Consider the following 25875-nt stretch of genomic DNA (forward strand, 5'->3'; position numbering starts at 1 on the left):
TCTTCTTCTTCATTGATTGCCATCCTGCGGTTGCTGTCCGCCGCCGTTCACCTCTGCCACTGTCGGTCGCCGACAACCGGTTTGGCGAGCTCACTAGAGGCAAGCCTAGCCACCGGCAAGGCTCGCCTAGCCCCGGCAAGCCTCGCTTGGCCAACGGCGAGGCCAAGGCTCGGTGGGGCTGGGTGAGCCTTGCTAGTGGCAGGCGAGCCTCGCTTAGTTGCCAGCGAGGCTTGGTCGACCAGGGCCGGCCTTGGCGAGGGCCAACGACACTCTGGTGAAGTTGCCAGCCCTTGTCTGGCCAGTCGCCGGTCCGGCGACCGGCCACTTGAAGAAGAAGAAGAATAGGAGAGAAAAAAAAAAAAAAGAAAAGGAAAAAAAGAAAAAGAAAAGAAGAAAAGGAAAAAAAAGGAAAAAAAGTAAAATAATTATTTAACAATTAAAAAAATTGATTTGGAACATAATCAATAAGTACGGTACCAAACGTAATTCTATTCTAGAATCAGAAATTTTGGACAATTACCAAACGGTTTAAAATGCTTAGAAATTGTTCCCGGGAACAGAATAAAAAAAAATCATTTCTGATCAGAATCTGTTCCCAGGAAGAATCGTTACCAAACGCGCCCTAAATGAATTTCACGAAAATAACACACCAAGAAGTAAGCAAACATTTGGAGACTCTCAATAATCAAGTCTAGCCTAGGTCTAGCTACCACCATCTTCTAAAGGGACCTGTGTTGCATCCCTCTAGGCATCTCGCATCCCACTTAGCATCACGAGAACCTCCAGGTTCTTATTTCATTCCCCTAGTATCCGAAGAGCGTCGCGTTACGCCCCTCTAGGCATCTCGCACCCTACTTAGCATCGCAAGGACCTCTGGGGATCAATCACATACCCCAAGCATCTAGAGGGCACCATTGTCACGCCTCTCCAGGCATCCCAACACTCAGGGCATCGTCGCAACGGTGGACCGACGATATCAATCAATTCAACTCATGGCGCAGCAACTTAAGGATTCTATTTGATTTCATCCAAAGATAATTAGACTGAACCACTCACTGATGCATAAGACTAAGGCCATCATCCTAACCGAAACCATACTATTCTGAAATCGACTTAGTCTAACCGATTCGCCTAAGGAATTCTAGCACCCGAAACACTAAACCATCAACGTAGAATTGTCTTAACACTACGGTACACACCTACTTGTTATGACCTTGCGTGGCCACATAGCTTACTAGCACGACTACGGCCTCGATTACTCTCGTACCATCTACATGCTACTCGCCTCAAGTCCGAACAAGACCCGCGCCAGGACCGGACCGACCCGCAACGACTTGACCTACGGAAGACTAGTGCTAACTTCTTTGATGATTGATGCGGTCCACAGCTTTACAACCTAAAACTAGTGCCAACCGTCGTCACAATACACGACTATACGGGTCAATATCGAATCCAACTCTACTCGACACGAAACAGACCCGAATACAATGGTAGCTCGATGCATCCGAACCTAATTTTGTTGATTCCTAGAATGGAAATCTAAGTAACGGCAATACCACATAATATAGAGAAGTAGGACCTCCACTTGCCTTGTATCCGCGGGGTGCGAGCTGGTGCGCGGCTGGTGGCAAATCAGCAAGACGGCGCGAGCTAAACGACGGCAAAGTTGTAAGATCTCCAGTCGGCAGCGAAAATGGGCGAGACGGCGGTGCGGTGAGGTGGTGCAAGTGGCCGGCATCGAGCAGCAAAGAGGAATGAAGCTGTGAGAGTTTTCTGGTAAGGGTTTGTTGAAGACGTTAATAAGAATGAGGGAAGGGAAATAAAATGCGTTCTTTTCCCTTACTTTAGCTTCTCCGCCGGTTGACTAATTTAGTCAACAATCTTTAGCTTTATGGCAGCGCAACAGGAAGGCATGTGGAGGGGACGTGGCTTCTTGGCTGAAGTCCCCTCCACCACTTTGCTGAAATCGCAACAACATGGCTGCAATTTTAAGTCAACATTCCTTTGTTGACAACTAAGGGGATGTGGTGGAGTTGGCGTAGTGAGGGTGGGAGGTTCTCGACTCTTCTCTTCAGCATGTGTACGTATGCATGGGGTGGGTGGAGCCCGCATGAGGAACTAGCTTGGCGACATGTTGCGGAGAATGAGCATTGGTCTCGTTTGTGGCATTTCATGAAGAAGAATTTAAATGAGGTGATGGACTTGGTGATGGTCGAGCTGTCATAGTACGGCAGAGATGTGAGATAAGGTGATGCCGCGAGAATGTTATGAGACGAGACGGTTCGGTACAGTGATGGTGGTAGCGAAATGGTGGCCATGAATGGCGCCAACAACGCAGTCCAACAACAAGCTTGTCGACGGGGCATGAACCATTACGTATTCGAGGCTCGGGCAAAGTCTGGATATCACAATATCGGATTTTTTACTGTCTATTTTAGGCGTGTTATGTCTACCCCTTATATAGCTAAATCCATTTTTCACCAAAATTGCCATCAATCTTCCATACTTTTGTCACAGGCCAATCGATTGAGATTGTAACCGTACGACGACTTAGGCTCTTTTGGATCGGCTCGGATTGTCAGGGCACCTAAGCCAAGCCTTACTCGGATCGATCGCTCACCACTCGCTCACCCAGATCGTAGAGGGAGAAAGTTTCTAGAGAGAGAAGCTCTGGAAGAGAAAATGAGCTTTTGATTAGGGGGAGGGCACCCCTTCTTGTACTAGAAGCCATCGGATTATAACCATTGATCGAGATTTCATCTAGCGGATGAGATCATATCGCCCAACCTACTAACTACCAACACTAATGCTAGGGGAGTTCTAGACCTCGGCGCAACTACCATATTGCCTGCCCTTGAAACATTTTGGAAGCTCTCTTATTGAAAATCCTAGCAATCGCAAGAGGTCTTCCTTGAAAATGCATGGGCACTTGGTTGCATAAACCTCGTGACTGTGATAGTCTCCCCCACTCATTCGAGCGACGCCCTCGTCGTTCTCGGCTCGAAGAGCGGTCTTCTTGGTATGAGCACGGGCTCTCTTTTTCCAATTTTGTTTGGTTCGGAGCCTCTCGAACGGTGGACCATATGTCCCCAACTTTAGCTCGGGTATGGCACACGGCAAACACTTGACCTTGGGGAAGAGTAATTGGATCAACATGTCACGAGTTGGAGTAGAAGGATCCAACTCTTCTTTTGGCTTCTCCATGGATGGCGACTTTGGTTGTGGCTTGCTCATGCGCTTCTCGGCCTTCGGACTCTTGTCAAGGCTTTGGATCGTGGCAATGGTCTTACTCCTTTCATCATGGGGATCATCGCCGGGCATTATGAATTGAGGATCATAATGGTCTTGGTCCTCATGTCTATCATGGATCTCACATTATGGAAAAACCGAATGCCCGGAATGAGATCATAGTCATCGAGAGGGATTACCTTAAAGGAAAGCTTGCCCTTCCATCCTCCGACCCGAACGTCCACGTAAGGAGTCATCCCTACACCAGCGAGTCCATCCGAGTTGATGGCCTTGAAGGATTTCTCGTTCGACTCCATGCAAAGCCCCAAAGCTTTGACTACTTTGGTCAACATGAACATGTTCGAAGCACTTGTGTCGACTAAGGCATAGAGGGCTTGCCCACATACCTCAATCTCCACGAGGAACATGTCCGTGTTCGGGGTGGCTTCCTTCTTCTCGGACAGGGATCGGGTTTGGACACCATTGACGTACTTCACTGTTCCAAGCCGGATTTGCTGCTTCTCTTCTTTGGGCTCCTCCTCATCTTTTTCTATGGCAAGGAGGACATTGATCTTGCCCTTCTTCGGGCACTTTTGGGTCCAATGTGGACCTTTACAAATAAAGCAAGGGGATGATGGAGGTTGATTGAACTTATTCGTGGTGTAGTCCGCTTGGAGTTGACCCTTTTGGAAAGAGCACGGCTTGGACGTTCCTTCTCCCCTTGACTTAACTTGGCTGCCTTGATCTTTCGGCGCACGGGGAGTGTCTCCACCTTCGTCCTCGGAGTGTTGATCTAACCTCCAATCCCTTGCTCGACTCCTTGATGAATCATCTTTGGGGAGGTTGACGAGGGGCTCGACCACACTTAGTGCCCTTGCGAGACTCTTCACGTCTCAACACTTGAGCTCGAGTTGCGTCCATGGCTAGAGTCCATCCATGAACGCTCCGAGAACCTCCTTCTCTCCTAGATTGCGAATTTGGAGTTTGAGCTCCGTGAATTCCTTCATGTACTCTCGGATCGTCCCTCTTTGTTCGAGGCGATGGAGCTTGCTACGAGCTTCTTGTCGAGCAAACTTAGGGAAGAAGTAATCTCGGAACTCCCTCACGAAATCATCCCATGTATGCGTAGAATCGGCGCCGCACTTGGTCTCATCACACCTATTGCACCATTAAAGCATTGCAATATCCGTGAGGAACATGAAAGCGGTTCTTACCTTGATCGACTCGTCTTGGATGTTGATGACGCCAAAGTATTGTTCCACACTCTATATGAAATTGTCCACCTCCTTGGCGGATCGGTTGCCTTTAAATCCCTTAGGCTTCGGCATTGCTTGTGTGGGTGTTGACCCATTGGCGATGCTCAACTTGCACAAGGCGAGCTCAGTCTTGAGCTCTTGGATCTTCGCCTTCATGGCTTTAATCTCATCCCTACAAGGGCTTTCTTCCTTGATCACTTGGACGCGTTCCCTCAGTAATCAATTCACGCTTCAAGTGCTTCGTCCTTATCGTGCAGCAAGGCCATAGCTTGGTTGATGCCGGTCGTGAAGTCTTCATGGAGCGAGACCTCAACCTCCATGATTTGGTCTCTCACGTCGTCGAGTCCTTCCATGAACTCGGCCATGGCACTCCATACCTTCGCAAGCTTCTCATCGAGCACGGCTACGACGTCCATCGAGGCTTCTCTTCTCTTGGTTCGGCCACGAGTCTCCTTGACTTGGACAGTCTCTCCATCCATGACAGCTTCTTGGCTCGACATTTTCTCGAACAATTGGTGCTCCTCTATCTTTTGAAACGGATCTCCCTTCTTGTTCCGATACCACTTATCACGAGCCGATCAATTGGGATCATGACTGTGTGGCAACTTAGGCTCTTTTGGATCGGCTCAAATCGTTAGGGTGCCTAAGCCAAACCTTGCTCGGATCGATCGCTCACTCGCTCACTCAGATCGTAGAGGGATAAAGTTTCTAGAGAAAGAAACTCTAGAAGAGAAAATGAACCTTTGACTACTAATGGTTGGATGGATGCAAATGAGGGGGAGGACACTCCTTCTTATACTAGAGGCCCTCAAATTATAACCATTGATCGATATTTCATTCGATGGACGAAATTGTACTGTCCAACCTACCAACTACTAACACTAATGGCAAGGGAGTTCTAGACCTTGTCGCAATTACCGTATCGCTCGCCTTTGGAATGTTCCGGAAGCTCTATTGTTGGAAATCCTAACAATCGCAAGAGGTCTTCCTCGAAAATGCACGGGCCCTTGGTTGCAAAAACCTTGTGATCGTGACACTTTCCTCTTTTTTTTTTTTGGTCAAAAAAAGAAAAAGAAAAAAAGAAGCTATACTATTTCCACTCTTTATATAACTAAATCCACCCAATGTTTTACCAAAATTGCCATCAATCATTCATACTTTTCATTTCTTCTTTTTTTTCCCTATTTCCATGTAGGATCTTGTTGTCATAGTTAAGAATTTTTTTTTTTAAGGTATCCCTGTATATTAAAGGTAGTATGCTTTCAATTTATTGTTAGATTTTCCTTACACAAAATAGTTTTGTCAAAAAGAAAATTTTTCAAGAAACCTAATTCTTTTAAACTTGTGAAATGTTGTGTATGAAAATTACATTCTAAAAAAAAATAGATTCTAAATAAAAGTAGAAAAAATAAAAAAGAAGGAAGGTAAATAAATTTGGGGTTATCACTTTAAATTGCAATGGAATTATTTGGGCAATTTTGCTTTTTTAGTGGAAAATGGGGTGATTGCAACCCTTTATTTTCTTCCTTTTACTTTGGGCTAACAATTGACACATAAAATCAGCTACAAATCAAGAATAATATATTTTGTATAGCTTCATCAAATGAAAGAAAACAAAAATCACTTTGTCGAAGCCGTAGTTTAGAAAATTAAACAATTAGACTTCGCATATGCCATGTACTCACTGATCTTTTATCACTATCAAGAAATGCTAAGCAATGTTAGACATATGGAGAACTTTTACTCACATGATGTGTCATGTCAAAACTTTAAGGGACTTTTTGGGAAAAAAAATAAGTGACAGACAATCATTATCTTGTTTAATCCCCAAAAGGGAACAATGGCACATTCTCATTTTGATTTTGTGAAAACATTTGACAAAATATTCCTTAATAAATTATCTTTTATGCTAGTTCTGAAAATTTCTAAGAATTATTGGCAAAACTTTAGCGACTAGGAAACTGCTATTTAAATACCACAAAGAGGAAAAGAAAAGTGACATGAGGAAGTTGTCTCACACCTTAAGCATTAACTACCCAATTATTTTATGTCACTTTGGATTCAAGTAATTTTTCGTAGAATGTCATTTTGCATCCGCATTTAGTTCACACAAATTGGGTGTACGTGAGAAATTAGAATTGCTTACAAGAGGATTATAAGTTATTTGTGATAGAACATATTAGTTCACCTTAAATGTCAACTTCAAGGGCATTATGATCCCTATGCATAAGTAAATAATACATTCACATATAGTTCACAAATTTTTATACGCCATTTCATTTACAATTGCATTATAAAGTGCAACATCTTTTTTTTAGTTAGTTATGACATAAATTGCTCGCCCAATCTGTTATCCTAAGATAATGGTTTACCCTACTTAGTATTTGCTTCAAATTTGAATCTAATCCTCATTCTTGAGTCAATTGTAGAGTCAATTTGATTCATGATCTCACAAAATTAGAAATCAACTTTGAGGGTAAATTTCAAATTATTGATTTGAAACTTGCCTACTCCGGAACCAATCGCATCTAATACAAATTAATGTTCCCTAAATGCGAGGTCTCTAAGGTTGTCATCGCTTATTAGAGTAAAGCATGTACCCAATTTTATAGAGAGGCGCTCTTATAAATATACCAAGAAATGTTAAGCAGTTATCTTAACGATAACACTGCCCATGTCCCACTCTTCATGACAGAAAGAGATACATTATATTTTTTTAAATATTAATGTAATAATTGGATTTATTTATGTAATTATATCATTAAATTATATATTTACGATTCAAATGAGGTTTCTCGTTGAAAAGCATGAGGAAAGTACTCAAATGATTATGAAGTCATTTTATATGCCGTTTTAGTATCCTTGTGGCTATAAAAAAAAAACTACACAATATATAAAAAGTTTTCCCAAATCAAAAGAAATTTGAATAAGTAAAAGAAAGAGATAAAGCGCCATGTGAAACCTAAGGACACATTTGGATATCGAGAATGAAATCATCTGAAATGGGAATGGAAGCCGCATCCCCTTTCTTGACATCGTTTGATAAATTGTGATGTATGCAGAACAAAAATGGAATACGGGGAAATAAATTGCCACAATCCTGCCATTTTCATTGCCACATTACATGAGAATGAGCGAGAATCAATGAAGATGAGTAAATAAAAAAAAATGGATGCATACAAGCATATAATTAATTAAGCCCGAGACTTGGTAACTATTCTATAGAATAAATTCCGATGCATCACCAAATGCAATAATTGCTAAAATTACTTCTCATTTCGATCCTTTGCCTTATTTTATTTTTAACCAAATGAAAAAAAAAAAAAAACTTGAGGGTGAGTTGGATCGGACAATAATTTGGGCTTGGGCCGGATCTTGGGACCCGGCCCGCTCCCAGCCCGCACGAATCTCTATCGTCTTCCCCTGGAGTCTCTCATTCTCCAAAGGCCATTCCTTCATAAGCTGCACGCTGCAAAATGTACCGCTCGGGCTCAGCCATGGATAGCTCGAGCTTGAGATGAACGTATACAGAGAGGCACGCCAACCCCCCCTCGTGACATCTTCTTCTCAGCTCGCGAAAACCCATTTCGCGGAGAGGGAGAATGAACGGCGTCTACGGCCTCATGCAGCAATGGCAGCTGCTGCCTTCTTCCAAGTTCCTGCTGAGGAATTCAAGGCACTTGCACGGTACGCGCGCGCACACGCGCGGACCCTCTCTCTGTCCCTCTGTCTCCGGCGCTCTTGTGCCGTTCTTTTGCCCGTTTCGCTCCCTGGGTTGTTGTTGTTGTTGTTGTTCGGTTCCCTCTTTATTGGAAGAATGAGGTTGTTCTTTAGTATTCATGTGAAGAATGCGAGTTCTTGATCCTCAAGCTGGTTCCGCGTGCAGGGAAATATCTGTCACGTCGTGGCTGTGTCTATCCAATCGTGTGCTTTTGCAAGAGCTTGCAAACTAACGCTTATGAGGTCGTGAAGGGAAGCTATCTGCCTACCACCCAAACTGCACAAAATCCGAAGTCCAAGGTACCTCCTGACTTTATTGGTGATGTAATCATGGGAAGTAGCTGTCGGAGGTGAAGGGGCTAGGCGAGGCGAGGCGAGGCGAGGCGCTTCTTATTTGTATCTTTTGTATTAACAATTTACGCATTGTGTCGAATCCGAGTATGACATTGATGCTTATTAGGGGAACTGGGATTGCTGAATTGTTGCGATTATGGTAGAAGGATACACGGACAAGAGTAAAGGCAATTCTGAAACCTAACCATGATCTGGAGATTAAGGCGGAGTTGAATTTGCTAGGCATTATAAAAATGATTTCAGAGGGGAAGAGTTCTTATTGCTGCTCTGCACCAAGTAGGATTTACCCTGAGTGAACGGACTGATTTTTGTCGTTGTGCACGAGTAAATGAAGAATAATCAGTAGGTTAGGGTACACGTAGAGTTGGGATCCCTAAGACTTGGACCCTTATGCTAAGCTCATGTGTTGCGGATGCCTCTAGTTACTAGGTGGAAGGTTCTCAGCCATTTTCTTCCTTGGATTATGATACTCTCTTTCAAGGAATCACAGGAAGACCAAATGATGGCTTGGTCCTTCCTCTTGCTAGGCTAACTGATCATTTTGGATCATCAGACCCAGCATGGGATCTAATAATATATAGGTCTAGCTACTGAAAATTCTTTAATTCTGATTTCGGATGATCAATGCCTCTTTGGCATTCTGCTTGTTATTCTGTTGCTAAGTCGCAGAATAGTATGTCAAAATGTGGTCCTGACTTTGGTCTGGTGTTGATAGTTGTATAAAAGTCAAGTCTGCCATTTTGTGATTCAGCATTTTCTAAGGCTAATTTTAACTACGATTCTCTCCATAATAGATGTTTTATGCTATGTTTTTGTGTTCCTACTCTATTGAACCACATTGAAATCCACTAACTGCATAAGTACAGTGCTCTTTCTAGCACTTATGCTGAGAAAAGAAAGCATTGCCAAGAGCCAAGAAGATAAAATGACTCATTTTCACATTTACTTGTAAGATGGACAAACCAAATTCTTTAATTGGCTAATAACAGGCTTCACTATGCAGGATTTTAGGCTTATGTTTATTAAATTTGAATTTGACCTTGCTTTCTTTTCTTTGCCAGAACAACTGCAAAGCTGCAAATATGAACACTTTGAGATCCCTGCACCCCAACTTCCAGTTGCTTGAGTCTCTAATAATTTTATAGACGGATCATATGAGCTTAAGTACATTATTGCATTACTTACATTAAGCTCTCTGGCATTTGATACTGGTGCTTTTGGATTAAATAAATGAGTCGGTTTTAGTGAATACTTGGGTTGTGCTGGTTGGATTGCTGTATGTGTTAATTTTCCTTTGCAGTGGGGTTTTAGTGATTCTCTCCATAAGTAGTTTTGGTTTCTTTATTTTACTTCTAAATGTCTTCTCTTAATAGTAGACCTTTTCTTTTTAATGCTTTCCTTTATTTTTTTAAATAAACTGTCATTTGATACCCTATGTAAATTTCACCATTTCTCTGGTTATCGTGTTAGGGTGAAGTGTCCATTGAAAATGAAAATGTTGGTGCTTTTCAAAAGTTACCAATGGTGATGCCTTCAGTTGACATTCTCTATTCATCTCTCAGGAAGGCAAAGAAAATAGCAGCTACAAAAGGTACTGAATCAGGACATTCTGTTTAGATCAAGTAGAAAGTTTTAGCCTCTTCTAATGTGCACGCAATTAAATTGACAGCTAACACGTATGAATTCATCTATATCAATAGGTATCACAAATGTTGCAAAAAGGGAAAGGAACAAGGGTGCAAAACAACTTGATGCACTTATGAAAGTAAGCTTGCCATTATTTTTCTATCTTGAGCATTTAATATGTGAATGAAGCCATGTTCTCTTGTGTGACCAAGTTTTCTTACTGCTATGATATTGCCATTGTCTACATCTACAGGAGTTGGCGGCTCCCCTAAGAGACTATGTGGATAATTTTCCTAAGAAAAATATTTGCACCCGTACGAAAGATCACTAGTTGAACTGACCCTTGGAGATGGAAATTATGAAGAGGTAGTTCTTGATTAAAGTAATTTGTACCTTCTTTTACTTACCAGAGGACTAGCAGTATTTTTTTGAATAATCTCTCAATGTGTACAGAACACCTAGTTTTCTTTTTTCCTTGGTGATATTGGGATAAGCACTATTCTATCTTAATTAGTGTAGTGCTGTTGAAGAATATTTTCACATAAGATGACTGCTTAATGTCATTGTGAAACATTTAATATGAGTATGCACATTTCTATGAATTGTTTCTCACTACCTCTCTTCTCCATCATTCTGCTCTTTCACTCGCCTTAGCAATACAAGAATGAATGGTTCAACTTCTTCATTTTCATTTGCTGGGATGTAGTTGTGCTGGGATCTTCACAGGCTCACTTTTCCCTTCTTATCTTTTACATACATTGTAAAATCTATACTCAGAGACTTAAACAAGTGGGACTTCACAACAGTGTTATATGCATTAAAAATAGAATATCACATGATATAGATGATGTGGATGCTATACAATGTCACTGAAGTTCTCTTCTAGGGGCTTGGGATTGTCAATCTCATGACCACACACTTTCTGTGGCAGGTATTGATGAAAGTAGATACTTTGAGGAAGAAGGTGATATCTGTGGGTAAAGAACATGCTTCTCTCTGTGCTAAGGTAAATATCTAATTTTAGATTTAGTATCCTTCAGTAATGATATAGTTGCATTCTGCACCTTTGGTTGGCAACTGACTGTTATTGTAGCTATTCCTTTTACCTGATGAAATTGATGCAAGAATTATGTATTTCATCCTTCTCTTGTCATGATTTATCTGCTTTCAGTTCTGCAAATAGTAGTGAAATTGCTATGGTTGTGTTCAGTATATGTCACCTGACTTGATGTGAACTGTATAGTCCTTGTCCAAGAGAGAAGCAGAGGAAAGGTTGAATCAGGGTAAAGAAAAACTTGAAGAAATCTTTCATCACGAAGGGAAGGCTATCGACGAGTTGTTGGACATCGCAAAGGTGCTTTGCATTTTGAAGATACTATTTTCTTTCTTACATCAACCTGCTACAGATTTTTCTACCAGGGCCATCACATTCAGTAACTTGACAACTTTCAATAAGATGACCTTCGGCACATGTTTGGTTTTGTATGCCGGGCTCTGTTATAGGATCCTGGTTTATGCATGCGCTATATACACTTGATGTAAAAGTTACGGAGTTGGGGGTATTTCTATACAGGTATTGTTTGATTTGCTGATTGGGGAGGTATTGAGTGACTGTAGATATCATTTCTCCATGTACCATTCTGTTCTTTCCTCTTTATAATTTTTTGTCAGCCTTTTTCTATTGTTCATTGGTGTTTCGATTTTACTTCTACTGAAGAGTTCTTAACTTACCAAGAGACTGATATAAAATGAATATTTCCAGATCTCTTAGTATAAAATGTCCACAAGGTCTGTTGGTGCTGGTTATTGGTAAACTTTAGCGACGGCTCTTTTTAAGTTTTATGGAAATGCTAGGGATAATTGTTAATTGCACCAATAAAGCCTGTGTACATGTGTTTGATGGATTATGTTGATTCAAGGAAATTTGAACTGACAACCTCCAGCTTGATTTCCGAAACCTTTGGTGAAATTATACATTATGTTGTATGTGAAAAATAGAGTCTAATAGTTCTGTCATGGTCTTAGACTTAGCTGTACTCATTAGCTCATTCCAGGGGGCTCCTTTATGCATGAAGATTTTCAGCTTATAGATCTTTTATTAGTTGTTTAATAGAGGACTACTTAAGATCTCTGATTATGAATACTTTTGCAGACATTGAGGGCAATGCCAGTAGTTGATCTTAAAACCCCAACTCTTTGTCTTGTTGGAGCTCCGAACGTGGGAAAGTCCTCTTTGGTCCGTATACTCTCGACAGGAAAGCCTGAGGTACATTCAATATCTTAGCTTTGCAGAGATATCCTTTATTTATTCAGTGTGACAATTTTGTCACAGTAAGAATTAGTATATGCCTCTTTATATGTATGGTTTGGTTATTTTGGTTTGGATTTTGTGAGACCATTATCGTTCTCTCTTATTTTTGCATGGGAATCTTCTTGCACTCCCATCAGCATCCTCTTTAGTGTGACTGTGCAAATGCTCATCCTGAGGAGAATAGGGTAGTCCAAGGTGTTCTTGTACTGTTTCCTATTGTCTACTTTGGTGATGGTGCACTATGTTCATAAATGTGGATGTTCTAGCATGCATATCTATTGATCTTGATTGGAAATATATGCATTTCAATCATTGAGCCCTTCCATCAGATACTTGTCTACATCATAACTAGAAGTATATTGAAAATAAAAGGGAACCTTAAATTGTGCATCCTTTGTTAAGTATTTGCATCTGAATCTGATTTGACTCTACTGGATATTAATGTCAAGAAATTATTGCTTGCTCATTGATGTTTGTTGAGGCTAAGTGATCACTTCTTCTCTTTGCTTAGATCTGCAACTACCCCTTCACCACACGAGGAATTCTTATGGGTCACATTGCTTTAAACTACCAACGTTTTCAGGTCCAGTCCCTTAACTTGACTACCTTTTTCTGTCTTTGATAAGCCCCTCACTTGACTACCTGTGGTTGCTCTACTTTATCACAGTGGAGTGGTAACTAGGGTTTCTTTTTCTCCTGGGAGCCGGAGATGGAGGAGCGAGTATCTGTTTTGCTTGTGCTATATAATACTGGGGGGAAATTTTTACCTTGACTTCTTTTTGGTGGTTCTGATGTTTTTCTGGTAGCTTTATCTTTATTAGTGTCTACTATCTGTTGTAGTTTTCCATTCTTTTCTTGCTTCAGACTGTAAAACATCAAATTTTGTTCAAAGATGTATTACCATAGTTTTCTAATCTGGCACACTGAAAGCAGGTTTATGGACAATATTTCACCATACAGATTTACCTTTTTCACATGGAAGATCATATGAGAATGATTAGAGATGTAAAATATAGCTTCTTGTTAAATATTTCATACTTTAAGAGGAAATTTGGGACAGTTAAAATGGACTCTTGGCTGCACAAACGATTCTTCTGATAGCAAATGAAAGTTTGGCTACTTTTGCCTTGCTGCTGTGTCTTTAACTAATTTGTTGGAAGATCATGGGATGAAAATGGTGAGGGATATGAAAACAGGTTTTTCTTTTTCTTGATTGTGGCCTCCAATCCTTAAGTTGAGGAAACTTTGGGTGACAGCCAGGAGCTGCAAATCTTGAAGCTGCTCTATTATTAGTTAGACGATGTTAAGGCAGGAGTTCTGTGTTGTTTTATTGTCATCTCCAAGATTGGACATGTTGGTGGGTTATGGATTGCTTGGAATTTATTAAGTCAATTGCTCAGGTCCAAATCATGCTCAATTCATTTTCATGCTGTATTGATGATTGTTTGGAATTGATTGCAGGTGACAGACACCCCTGGTTTGCTAAGGAGACATGATGGTGAGTCACTTGGAATAAGCAATGTAACATTGTCAATGTGGATATGCCAAATGTCAAAAAAAAGAGGCTAAATCGATGGTTTTGCCTTGTCTAAGCAAGCTGTTGATAGTCGAACAAAAAATCTTAAGCTTTCTAGGATGACATAGGACACAAATTCACCAAAAGATGTGGCTTTTCTGGCAGAATAACATTTTTTTTTTTCAGCGTAGTTCAAATAGCTAGAGTTGAACCCTTGGTTCCATGTAGAGGATCAGCTTTCTTCTTATTTCATGCATCCACCTAAAAGGAAACTTTTCTATGTGCTTACAGTTGTCTTATGTCGATCTGCAGAAAACAGGAATAATTTGGAGAAGTTAACACTTGCTGTGCTATCACATTTGCCAACAGCAATACTCTATGTGCATGATCTCTCTGGAGAATGTGGAATGTCGGCTTCAGATCAGGTATCTCTGTCATGATTGTAAATAAACAAAAATATACATACCTCCACACAAACACACACATCATAGCTGTCAAATTTTATTAGATCCAAATCCTGTCCCATGACCTTCCACAAGAGGTGATGAAGTCTTTAATTCCTGTTGCTTTTATCTTTAACTTCTTTTCAAACACATTTTGCTATATTTATTTCCTATTCTTGTTTTTCATCCATATTTGCTAATGTTAACGTTTTCATTCTGGCTGTGGAGTAGGACAGTTGGGAGTGATTTATTTCTTTTCCTAGAAGTCAGTTGGAAGTCATTTACTTACAACTAGGGTGCAATCGAGCAGAGTCGAGTTGTTAATATTAGATACTTGAACTTGTTTTTCAATTTGAAAACTCGAAGCTCAATCTAGCCTGATCAAGTATCTACTTCCCTACTCAAGCTTCACTTGATACCAAACTCAGATAGTCAAGTATTCAACTTGATTGCTGTCAAATGAAATGGACTTCCAAGAAGTGTGCTTTCTCCAGTGTTGCATTGGCCAGTAGTGGACTTTCAAGAAGTTTGCTTAATTATTTTAATAAATGTTCAAATCTTATGGAATGAGGTGGAAGTCGCGTTCAAGGATGTTGATCCAATTTCAAGTTCTTCTGTTTTGGTGGAATGTCAATCAACCTGTTGATAAATGCAAAAGTAGGACCTACTTTCTTCTTTCTCCATTTATCTACAGAAAATCTTGGGCAAGCATGTTGGAACAGAGAGAAGAAGCCTTTAAGCAAGAGTATAGCAGCAATCAAATGAAGAAAATTATAGAGCTGAGAATATCGGGAAAACTACTTCACGAAAGGGGAAAAAATCGTAAATCTGAAGTTTTCACAATGCAAAACTGCCTAGTTGTGTATGTAGAAGTCATTGAATTATTTAAAAGAAAAGGTAGAGAATATCCAAATATCAAACAATGAACTAGCTGAGAATCTGTAGAAAACTCAAACATCAGCTTGAGGATAATTGAATGCTTGACTATCTGAAATGTGAGAAGAACTCCTTGTTGGAAAATATCCCTTGGAGGATGTTTTTTTTGGTAAGGTCCCTTGGAGGATGTTGACGATGACAAAACCCATAAAACACATAGCTTTCAGACATAAATGAGTTGTGTGTGTGTGCATGATATACATTTGCAGAAGCAAAAAGTTTAGAACCAAAGTTTTATAGAACCAAAACGAATGTGTGCTTCAACATGTTGCTATATGTTTCTCACAACAAATATACCAGCAAATGCATTCATCCAAGGATTTTAAAACATACTCCCCCTTGCTAGATGCTTGTCCCCCATTTGGTCACATGACTAATATTGAAACACAAAACACATTCAAGATAAGAACATAGCATTGGAGAGAAACGTATAAAGGAAACCTCCACTTTATTTAGTATAAAAAGTCAAGCAAGGCAAATATTTAGCAGTTGTACATGAAGACAAGAGGTTTGCTCCTAGACTAAGGTAGATGGGTTAAGCAAAAGGCATTAGGAAATTCAATTTTCCGGTGGAAGATAAACCTGATGCCGTGAGCTCGCTATTGCCTATGGTTCCTTTGAAAGCCCAGAACAAGCTCCTTGAGTTGATTGTTCATGAGAGTCAATTGAGAGCTAAAGCCCTTCTGATAAGCTTCTACATCTGTTTTGCTTGATAAGCAAAAGGCATTCATTTGTTTGCCCTGCTCATATGAAGTTCCTGTAGGTACCAATATCAGCTTCCACCTTTTGCAAGATCTTCTACATGGCATGTTCCTCACGAATCACTAGATGAAATCAAGAGCATTCCTGGAAAAATCAAAGGGGTTATGGAAAACATGATGAAACTACTGGGAATATTTGATGAGAGGTTGAAAGCTGTTGAAAAATTCACAGTGGACAATCCTGACGCTGCCAAAAAGTGGAAGCTGGTGTTGGTACCTACGGAAACTTGACTACAAGGAGAGCAAACAGGCGAACGATTATAATTAGATCTTTTGCTTTGAGTTGACCACATGAACTGTCAACTCCAGGAACTCCTTCCTATGGCGAGGCGGTATTTGTGCTTTTGGCTAGTCTATTAGAATTCAGCCTGATTGAGTTGCTAGAGCTGAGAGAGGACGTAGGGCACAAAGTTATGAACTTCTATAAACTGAGCACGCAATTTCTCTTTCCCTGAATTTTTTAATTTTTGCTGTTTATATTCCTTGTTCACCTGCGGGTCCAAAACCAATTTTTTTAAAAGGGGTTTGTTCTACAAAATCAGTTTCAGTACCCCGCTCCCAAACTTGGTGGTCATCAGAGGGCCTAACACGCCTTGTCAGAGTCACAGTGGAGATGGAGTATGAATGGGGGAAATGTTCAACTCTAACTCTGGGATGCATAGGGTTTGTTCCTCTAAATGGGAAATTGATGGGGTTCTCAAGGTGGAATACTCATGACCCCAAGCTAGAGTGGATGCCCTGTCTAGTTGAACACTTTTAGTGACCAAAATGGAAAATTCATGAAAGAGAGGAACTGCATTGTCTTTTCTTTTTCTTTTTTTTTTTTTTTTGGTGAAATTGGAAAATAGATTTAGGGTGGAGGTTTTACTTTGAGTATTTTGTTTGATAGACATTTAGAAGATAGAATGGTGAAACCTTAAAATGTACACTTTAGAAGATAAATTGCTCGATTAAGCTCGTGAGGTGCATGGGTCGAGTATTTTTGGGATTAGATTTGGCTCGACAAGATACTTGACTTAAACTTGAGTTCGAAATAAATTGGGCCAAGCTTGGGTGAACTATGGTTTTTGAAAACAATTGTGCAACTATGTTATTAGCATGAAAATTATCCCATTCTTTGAAAATTCTTTGATGTAACAGCACTGTTACATCAAAGGTTACTGGGAGAAATGTTGTTTGTTGAAACTACATTGTTTGCATTTTAAACGTGTCTAATATGTAGGCAAGGTTATGGAGGGAAACGTGTAGTTATTTCTCACAGTTGACAGTGTCATAGAAAAATTATTATTTTTTTCACAATCTTTGTTCATGTATATATATATTCGATCGACATAAAATAGTGCCTGTATTCATTTCTCTCAGTTCCAAGAAAAACTAGGTCTTGAGCACTGAAAATTGAAATCCTTGTCTTTTTCACTTATATGAAATATTGAGCTTTGTTTGTGCTGCTGTTCCAAATTATTCCTCACACCACATTTCTGCAAAGATTTGGTTTGTGCCGAATTCAGTTGAAACAGGAGCTTCGCTTCCCTATGCGCACCTTTCCACTTTTTAAAGTTTGCAGCATGCTTCCTTATCTCCTGGCTATTAAATAAGTTTGCACGCACTGGATTTTGTATTCTGCAGTACTCGATCTACAAAGAAATCAAGGAACGGTTCAATGATCAACTCTGGCTTGATGTTATATCCAAGAGTGATCTGTTGCAAGAGTCCCCTGTTGTATTTGTTTCTGAAGATACAACAGTTGATGACGATGAGATGGTCCAGTACAGGAAAGAAGGACCTGATGGAGCAATTCATGTGTCTGTGAAGAGTGAACGAGGGCTCAATGAGGTTAGTAACCTTTCCTTTTTAGGCCATATACTAACCTTACTTCTCTATTTTGAACTTAATATATGTTAATTTACACTTGATGCGTGTATTTAAGCTGCATAGGTCTGCAGCAGTATCTTATGTTTGAATTGCTTGTTGATTTGAAGGTCTGTCTTGGATAATTTGAGGAATGATCAATCATTTTCCGTGTCTTTATGGTGCTTGTGATTTGTGAGTTGCGTTGCCTTCTTATGATTTGTTAGATTCTTCAACTTGACCTCATGTCTCCATTCTGCAGCTAAAGCAAAGTGTTCACAAGCTGCTAGTTGCTCAGATAGACAGGATTAAAAACGAAACAAGCGTCACATGTCCAGAAAATCTCATATAAAGGTTCTCTCAGATTCATCCTATGGCAAATCAGTCAAAGTGAGGGTTGCATATGTTAGAGGCTTTCTTAGTCTTTACCTCTTGGTGGGTTCCAATGAAAGCAAGCGGCGATTCATGAACTGGTCAACTGTTTTACTTGGGTTTGCCACAATCTGTCCGAGATCACCCTTTGGTTCACTAACAATGCTCATGCAAGAGAACCGTCCAACACTATCTGCTTCAGTGACCCTTCTCAAGGCCATATTATTCGTGACCCTTCTCATGGTCCCTGATGAAATTCGGTTCATTGCAGGTTTGAATTCTACTTCAATTTTTGCCTTAGAAGAAAAATCCTCACTAATCCTTTGATCAATCGTGGAGGCATCTATACTTGCCAACGCTTTTGGATACAACTCAATCTATGTATTCTGTACGGTAGCTATGGTTGTGTTGTAGCTCTGGTGCGCTAGAGCCATGGTCAGCTGGCGCTGCAATATAAAATTTTGTAGCTTATATGTTTGGCAATATATATTTTACAGCTGCAGCACCTCAAAACTGAGTGAAGTAACTTCCTAAAAGCCGTTTTAAGGTAGAACTGAAGGTGCCCTAGCTATTAGGAGTATGTCGAAGATCTTATAAATGCGAGCACATCCCTTTACAGAGCTGAAGCTGTTGTAGGAACAATGTACCGAACATTCTTTTAGTACAACTTTCCTCATTATGATCGATTTTTGGCTTTTAAAAATATAGTTTTGGCTCCTTTTTGGATCCTTTTCCCCTTCACATTATTTTGGCTCATCCCTATTGAGAGTAAATCGTGTCATTTCAAAATAAGGGTGGGCAGTTTCATATAGGGTTGTGCCTTGTTTTGGACCAAAGCAGTGAGGGTGTGCAAATCACTCAGAACTGGGAACCACCTAGACTAGCCGATTATGGGTGGCTCCTAGGAGCACCGGTGTTGTTCCGAGTTCCAAAAAATTGGAATTGGTGACTGGCGATGGACGGATCAGACCATACCGATATTGAAAGTCTCCGATTAGCTTAAAGCCCAAGTGAGCCACGCAAGAAGCCCATTCGAAAGAGAAATAACTTGAGCTTAGAGAAAGTAAAAGCCCAAGCCCATGCCCTATAAAAGAAGGCCCTCTCTCTCTCTCTCTCTCTCTCTCTCTCTCACGTCTGCAAACGTAAAGCAAAATGGAGCGCTTCAACGCAGCAAATTGAATTGAATCGAACACCGTGGAGACGACACCAGAACAGAATCCACTCTCTCTAACCATATATAAGCATCTGTTTCGTTCAGCTGGACGAGAAATTTGAGAGCATATACACTCTGTAAAAAAAAAATCCTCTCTTTACATTGTTTTTGTTGGACTGGATTGCCTGGGTATTGGACCCACTCTAGGACCACATGGTCTGATTCTTAGTTTCTGGATAAGATTGGATTTGATTGGAAATCAATCAACCCTACCAAGCAGTGTCAAGTCCATGGGCCCTAATGGGCTATGTCATTTTTTTAAGGTGAGTAACTTTAGTTATTTCCTACAAATCAACAACAATTTTTTTTTTATTATTTCCATCTAAACCTTCTTTTGTTTACAAGACTAGGAAGGACAGAGATTAATCAATCTATTCCAGCTTTAAATTTAGCCTTCTTAGCCACACGGAATGAAGTATCATGTGGATCACATCGAACGGCTTTGCCGGCCGATGCAACTCAAAGTGCCTTGTAACTTTGACCACTCTTTTTTGCAATTTCACGTACTTTTGATTTGGGATCGCTTGCAAAATCGTCTTGATATCTTTTATCTTCTTAACTGGAATCTGAATTGAGAATTTACTCCAGTTGAGAACATCGCTGAATGGCAACCAATAATCGTCCTTGATTATCACAGGAACGCATCCTGCGTAAATCGATTCCACGATCCTCGGGCTTGCTACTTCGAACCCGCTAGGGCACAAGCAGAACTTGCTCTTCCCCATCAATTGAGTGTAGTGCTGGCCCTTAGGAAGATACTCGTGTACTTGGACGTCAGCATCTTTGTCCTTCCAATGCTCGAGCAAGAGTTCACGGATGAAGCCGTGCGCTCCCCCCGCGAAGAAGGCGAGGATTGTGCGGTTGCTAGGATCTAGCCCTAAGCGAGGAGGGCCGAGTTTCCCACGAGTTAAGTAGACATCCGCCATGGAGACATCTATTTCTGGTCTGAATCCTTCTGAAGTGTTGGCATTGCAGAGGACTCTGATGAAGTTCTTGAAGAGCTCACGGTTGGCTGATGAGATATCTGGACCCTTCAGGAATAACGATCAATTCAAGAGAAGAAGATATGAACATGTTGCTGAGAGTCAAATTGCGAATGGTGGCAATTGAGAAAAGATCCACAAAGGGTGATCGATATTCGATTCCAGTAATTTAATGAATGATAGGCGATAAATGAAACGTCATCACCTATGTTTCCTCCTTTTGACTCTCTTAACAGAAAAATTAAAACAAAAAAAATAGTGAAATATGAATATTATATTCATACACCCAAAACAGAACAACTCACAACAAATTCACGAAAATATATAAATCTCTTGTATTTTCTGTATGGTGACTAATTTTCCACCCAATCACTAAAATAAGTATAACAAGTGAAAGAAAATAGCTTAGAAATCAGCAGTAGAAAGATTGAGTTACATTTCCTGGTACAAGAAAAAGAAGAAGTACATACAAGCAAGACTTTTACGCGAAGATTGGTTGATTAGTCATTTTTGCTTGAAGCGGTTCAATTCAAAAGATCAACCAGAGTTTTCACTATGGTTTCCATGCGTTACCATAACAGATGATTGAGCAAAAATTAGTGGATGGTTAGGAACACCAAAATACATAAAGGATTGGTAATGGAGATTTTTATGTAAATTATCCAAAGGGAATTTTTTACATAACATAAAAAGAATAAAAGGACTTTTGATCTTCAAATATCTCAAAACTTTGAACAGCAGCTATCTAACGCAGGACCTCACGGTGAGTTTACAAGAGATTCCTTTTAATAATAACCTTGACCAGAACGAAACTGATTTTGATATCCTTGGCAAAGCCATAGAAAATAAAAACCTCTTTCTTAAAGGATTTACTGCTATGAAGATCTGTGCATCCTCTTTTAATATATTGCCCATGCCAGGTACAATGAACCGACCAAAAAAAAAAAAAAACGCCGGATACAATATCGTATAAATTCCAAAATTTAATGCTCTATGCTCTCATCGACCCTTCTAACTTCAAGGGCTATTTTAAATCCATCTTTAAACTCAAGAGATGGTGTTTAGAGCTTCGACAGGTCATGTACATATTAATTCTCTATCACCCTATTTGCCTAAAATTTCGGATTGGAATTATATGATAGCAATGAAGCTAAATTCAATAAGAATTTCCATATCTAGTAATGCCGCATATATGCAATATATTTAGAATTTTCAAAACATTGAATGGCACAAGTATGATCTTACTTACCCAGTCATGACAAGATGCCATGAAATGATCAGCACCACCGCTACGATTCCAATACCTATACCTATTTGCTACGACGCTAACGTAATCACCCGCGAATCTCTGCAATCTCTCGCGTGAGTAGTCGCTCATGGAGAGGATCGGCGTGTACACGTAGTTGATGACGTTGGCCACACTGAAAGGGAGGAAGAAGGCGTGCGCCTCGTCAGGACGGCGAGCCCTGAACGGGTTCTGCTTGTCCTCCATCTCGTCGATGAACTGGCCTTCGATGCCGTATAGGCCTCTCATCGGTCCATAGTGGACCAAAGGCTGGTCTCCTTCTCTGTATGTCCATATCTTGAATCTCTTCATCATCTCTATGTGGCTTCTGTCCCAGTAATCCAGAAATAAGGTAAGAAAAGCTCTGTGTTAGGCATGCATGCATGCACTTAACATAAATCATGAAGATTAATATATACTCAAACCGTTTATAAAATAAGAGCTGTGTTCTCTAAGGGAACTCGAGAGAGTGTAGGACTTTTAACTGATGAAAGGCGTAATGGTTCCTATACACATTTCCTCTGGGTATGAAGGTCTCTTCCTTGTTGGAAACATAGCTCCGGGACCGAATGGCTTTCCGAATCGCCGCACGGGCTTGAGCCAGATCGTCTTCGATTCTATCTAAACTACTCTTCTTCTACATGCGCCAGAAAAACTTCACTCGTTAACCCACAAACATTAAAATAGACATTGTAAAGTGGTAATACGAAATAGATTACACAATGATACACATGACGGTACTCACTTTGATACGACTGGTGTTATGTCTCGAACTGCTTTTATACATGGAGGTCGAGAGAAGCTCATTAAGTGCAGACGACGATGGTCTAATTTTGAGGCTGTTGTAAGAAAAAGAGAGGTCGGAAACAGGATTATCGTGATTTCCATTGAACGGAGTGTAATAGAGAAAGACAAGAAGAAGGATGAGACTAATTGCTGGAATTAGAAGGAACTGTGAATAAGGGAAGTTCACGGATGACATCTTCTTGAACATGAACATGAGAAGGTATGCCTGCAGAGAGTTATATATACAAATACTGAAATAACTAATTAAGCAAGCTTGACACTTACGTTATCTCCTCTACTTTTTTGCAGCGAAAAATGCTCTAGGTAGACTTTTTCTGTTTAAATTTCGACTGCAACTTGAAGACGTCACTTCCGTTAATGGAGCGAGGGTGGCCCTACTCAGTTTAGCAGTTTGCCTATCACCTATCTAAAAATCGTTCATGTAGTATGTATTTAGGCAGAAAATTCATATAATTGTCGATCCTTCTGTGTCTCGGGCTAGAATAGATTTGTGAATATCACGTAAATTATCAATCTGTTTTAGAAACCTGATTAAATTTAATTAGTGCATTCTAAAAAGAAGTTGAAAGCGGCAAGGGATATATGCTGACGACATTACTAAAAAGGATAACGAGAATGGTTCCTTAAGGCACGCTTCTGCTAAGATCAATGCAGATGCTGCCTACCAATGTTCACGAGAAAAAGAAAAATGAGAAGGATATTACTTAACGGCTGAGACGAAATTAGATATATCACTTGTAACTTCTACAATCATAATGAACATACATTTTGACCAAAGCAGAAAGCCTGAAATAAGTCGCAGGAACTTAACAGTAGCATGGAAATGTGTTATAAGGTGTATTTTCATAAACTCGGTATTGTACATTTTGCAATAGCAATGGCGATTTTCAGCTTGCCATGGGAAGACTCTTAGATAGTATGGAGCTTATGCATTTATGCCATTTCAAAATCGCAGTAAACGGATCATGCCTGGATTTAATTTGTATATACGTAATTCAAACTATTAAATTGGTCAATGTCAAGATGATCAACCCTTTGTTCCACATTCAACAATTCATCTATCATACGTTCTCACCCTTTTAATGATCTTTCACGATTTAACAGGTCCTTCAAACGCTTCATTGACCGAGTCCTGTTTAAACTGAACCAAGCTTGTTTCTGTCAATTGCCATTAATGTTCGCATAGTTCAATCCCTTCTCCCACGCAAGAAGAAGAATTTGGCCTTTGTACTGCATATTTAAGTCGGCTTGATAACGGTGTGACCTGCCATAGTTTCTCAATAAGAATAGATGGAGCCAAAAGATTTTTTTTCCCCATACGCATGCACCTTTAAAATGTAATTTCTTTAAGAATATCTTATGCATGCCAAGAAGTAGAAATGCTTTCTTTAACTCCCACAAATGATCCAGAAGCATACAAAAATTGGATTAACCTCAACAAATTACAAAAAAAAAAAAAAGTATAAGGAATGAGAAAATTATCTAGAAAGTCATAAATTTATTATACGTCGGCCAACTCGATCCTCAACATTTCAGTTGTGCCAATTTTATTCTAAGTCTTTTAACAATTTGTCAATTTAATGATAAATCTTTCACATGTATCAGTAGAATTTGTATGTTTATTGGTAGAAATATATAGGGATCATATTGTCATAAGCACCATATTCGGGTTTTCATTTTCACTTCGCTTGCCCTAGGTGGGGAGTCATCTTTCAACTTATCTTGCGTGCTGTGATAAGGATCCATCCCTTGACACTATGGAGCATGGCTATTGACCCCACCAATAAGGTTGTCTTATACGTCTTTTATTATGCTACGATACACTTGCTAAGTATATTTTATTATAAAAAAATGCTCGACTTCCAAAGCGTTGAATACCCATTCGGTGCATTGGAAACTGTCATATTTATTTTTTTAATCTCTAAAAAATTTGTGTCCTAAGGGCGCTTTTTAGCAGCGAGAAAGGGTTAGCTTCTGCGGGACAACGGCATTAACCCTGTCACCGTGACAAGGGGCATGTTTCTTATTGTGTACTTATGCAATCAAATCCTCTCTTGCACTGCATTATAAGTTGACAATAGGGCCTTTGCCATTTTCCACCCTTTGTGCATGGTCCCCTACAATGAGCACCTTTGAAACCCTTATTACCATGTCCATCTAGAAGAATATTGCGAATCTCTGAATTTCATGATTTTACTATTAGATTACAATTTAAACCAGCAAATCAGCCCAAAACAAGAAAAGAACTTAAATCAGCATGCATGCATGGATGGATCGTCTTCATATCCATCCACAAGTCAAGGTCTTCGTCAAGTGTGCAATTAAAATCTGAAGAAGTCCAGGTCTTCTGGGGTTTGGCGTGTTTTGCTGCCATCATTAGATCATAGCTACACGATAGAATAGACAGGTTCCTGGTCAAGAACTCGAAATCTTTTGGGGGATTCATGTCTGTTGATTGGCGCACCAATACGCGTTACAATGGTTCCTGGGAAATCATACTCTCGGGGGACTTTTGTTGGTGATATTTGGCCCAAAAAAGTTTCTAACTCATCGTGAAGGAAGGTCCATAAAGCAATTTTCCACCTTTATGTTTTCTTTTTTTGACTAACATGCCTTCAACATATGATATGATGTTGACGACAACAATCGATTTTGTCCTTTATCATGTATGGTTATACTTTGTCTCCTTGTCTGATGTGGTTCGTGAGCACGAGTAAATAATAATAGTTGATATGCTAAAATTGATTTACAAAATTTCCATACTTAATGATTTGGCTAAGGGAAAAGTGTTAAAAAATCCTAAACCTTTTGCATTTGTGCCAATTTAGTTATAAACTTTTTTTGGTGCCAATTAAGTCTTAAATATTTTTACGTTGTGCCAATTCAGTCATTTCTAGCCAATTTTGGCCTGATTTTGTTGAAGGCTATATATACAAAAACAGAAGTAATTGATTTAAGTAATTTTGACACGTTTTCTTCTCCACTTTCCTGATTATACACTCTCTGTTGTGTTTGTATACTTTTTGCAGCGAAAGAGGGTCAAGTTAGACGCATCCTGTTTGACTTTCTCCTATCTAAAAGGTCAAGTATGTATTCAGACAGAGAGTTCATATAATTGTCGATCGAGCTGTGTCTCATGCTGGAAAAGATCTGTGAATATCATTTAAATAATCAATCTGTTTTAAAAACTTGATTAAATTTGATGAATGCATTCTA

The 25875-nt window shown here is 39.8% G+C and overlaps 2 protein-coding genes across 2 annotated transcripts; one reads left to right on the top strand and one right to left on the bottom strand.

The window, feature by feature from the left end:
• The first annotated feature begins 7942 nt into the window (after positions 1–7942).
• LOC120291186 (nucleolar GTP-binding protein 1-like) lies at positions 7943–19057 on the top strand. The gene is given in 14 exon segments (XM_039308226.1): positions 7943–8171; positions 8371–8504; positions 10029–10149; positions 10259–10323; positions 10438–10486; positions 10489–10550; positions 11116–11190; positions 11428–11538; positions 12337–12450; positions 13007–13078; positions 13957–13993; positions 14324–14436; positions 17778–17984; positions 18262–19057. Coding segments are annotated over 14 exon segments (1335 nt in total). The 5' UTR covers positions 7943–8086; the 3' UTR covers positions 18352–19057.
• An 898-nt stretch (positions 19058–19955) lies between these two features.
• On the bottom strand, positions 19956–22180 carry LOC120291735 (probable glycosyltransferase At3g42180). Its single transcript, XM_039309439.1, has 2 exons — positions 21817–22180; positions 19956–20615 (listed from the first exon to the last, which is right to left on the bottom strand). The coding sequence occupies exons 1-2, from the start codon at positions 22165–22167 to the stop codon at positions 19956–19958; spliced, it is 1011 nt and encodes a 336-aa protein (XP_039165373.1). The 5' UTR covers positions 22168–22180.
• Positions 22181–25875: the final 3695 nt, after the last annotated feature.

Source organism: Eucalyptus grandis, chromosome 3 (genome assembly GCF_016545825.1).
Source record: "Eucalyptus grandis isolate ANBG69807.140 chromosome 3, ASM1654582v1, whole genome shotgun sequence".
NCBI lineage: Eukaryota > Viridiplantae > Streptophyta > Magnoliopsida > Myrtales > Myrtaceae > Eucalyptus > Eucalyptus grandis.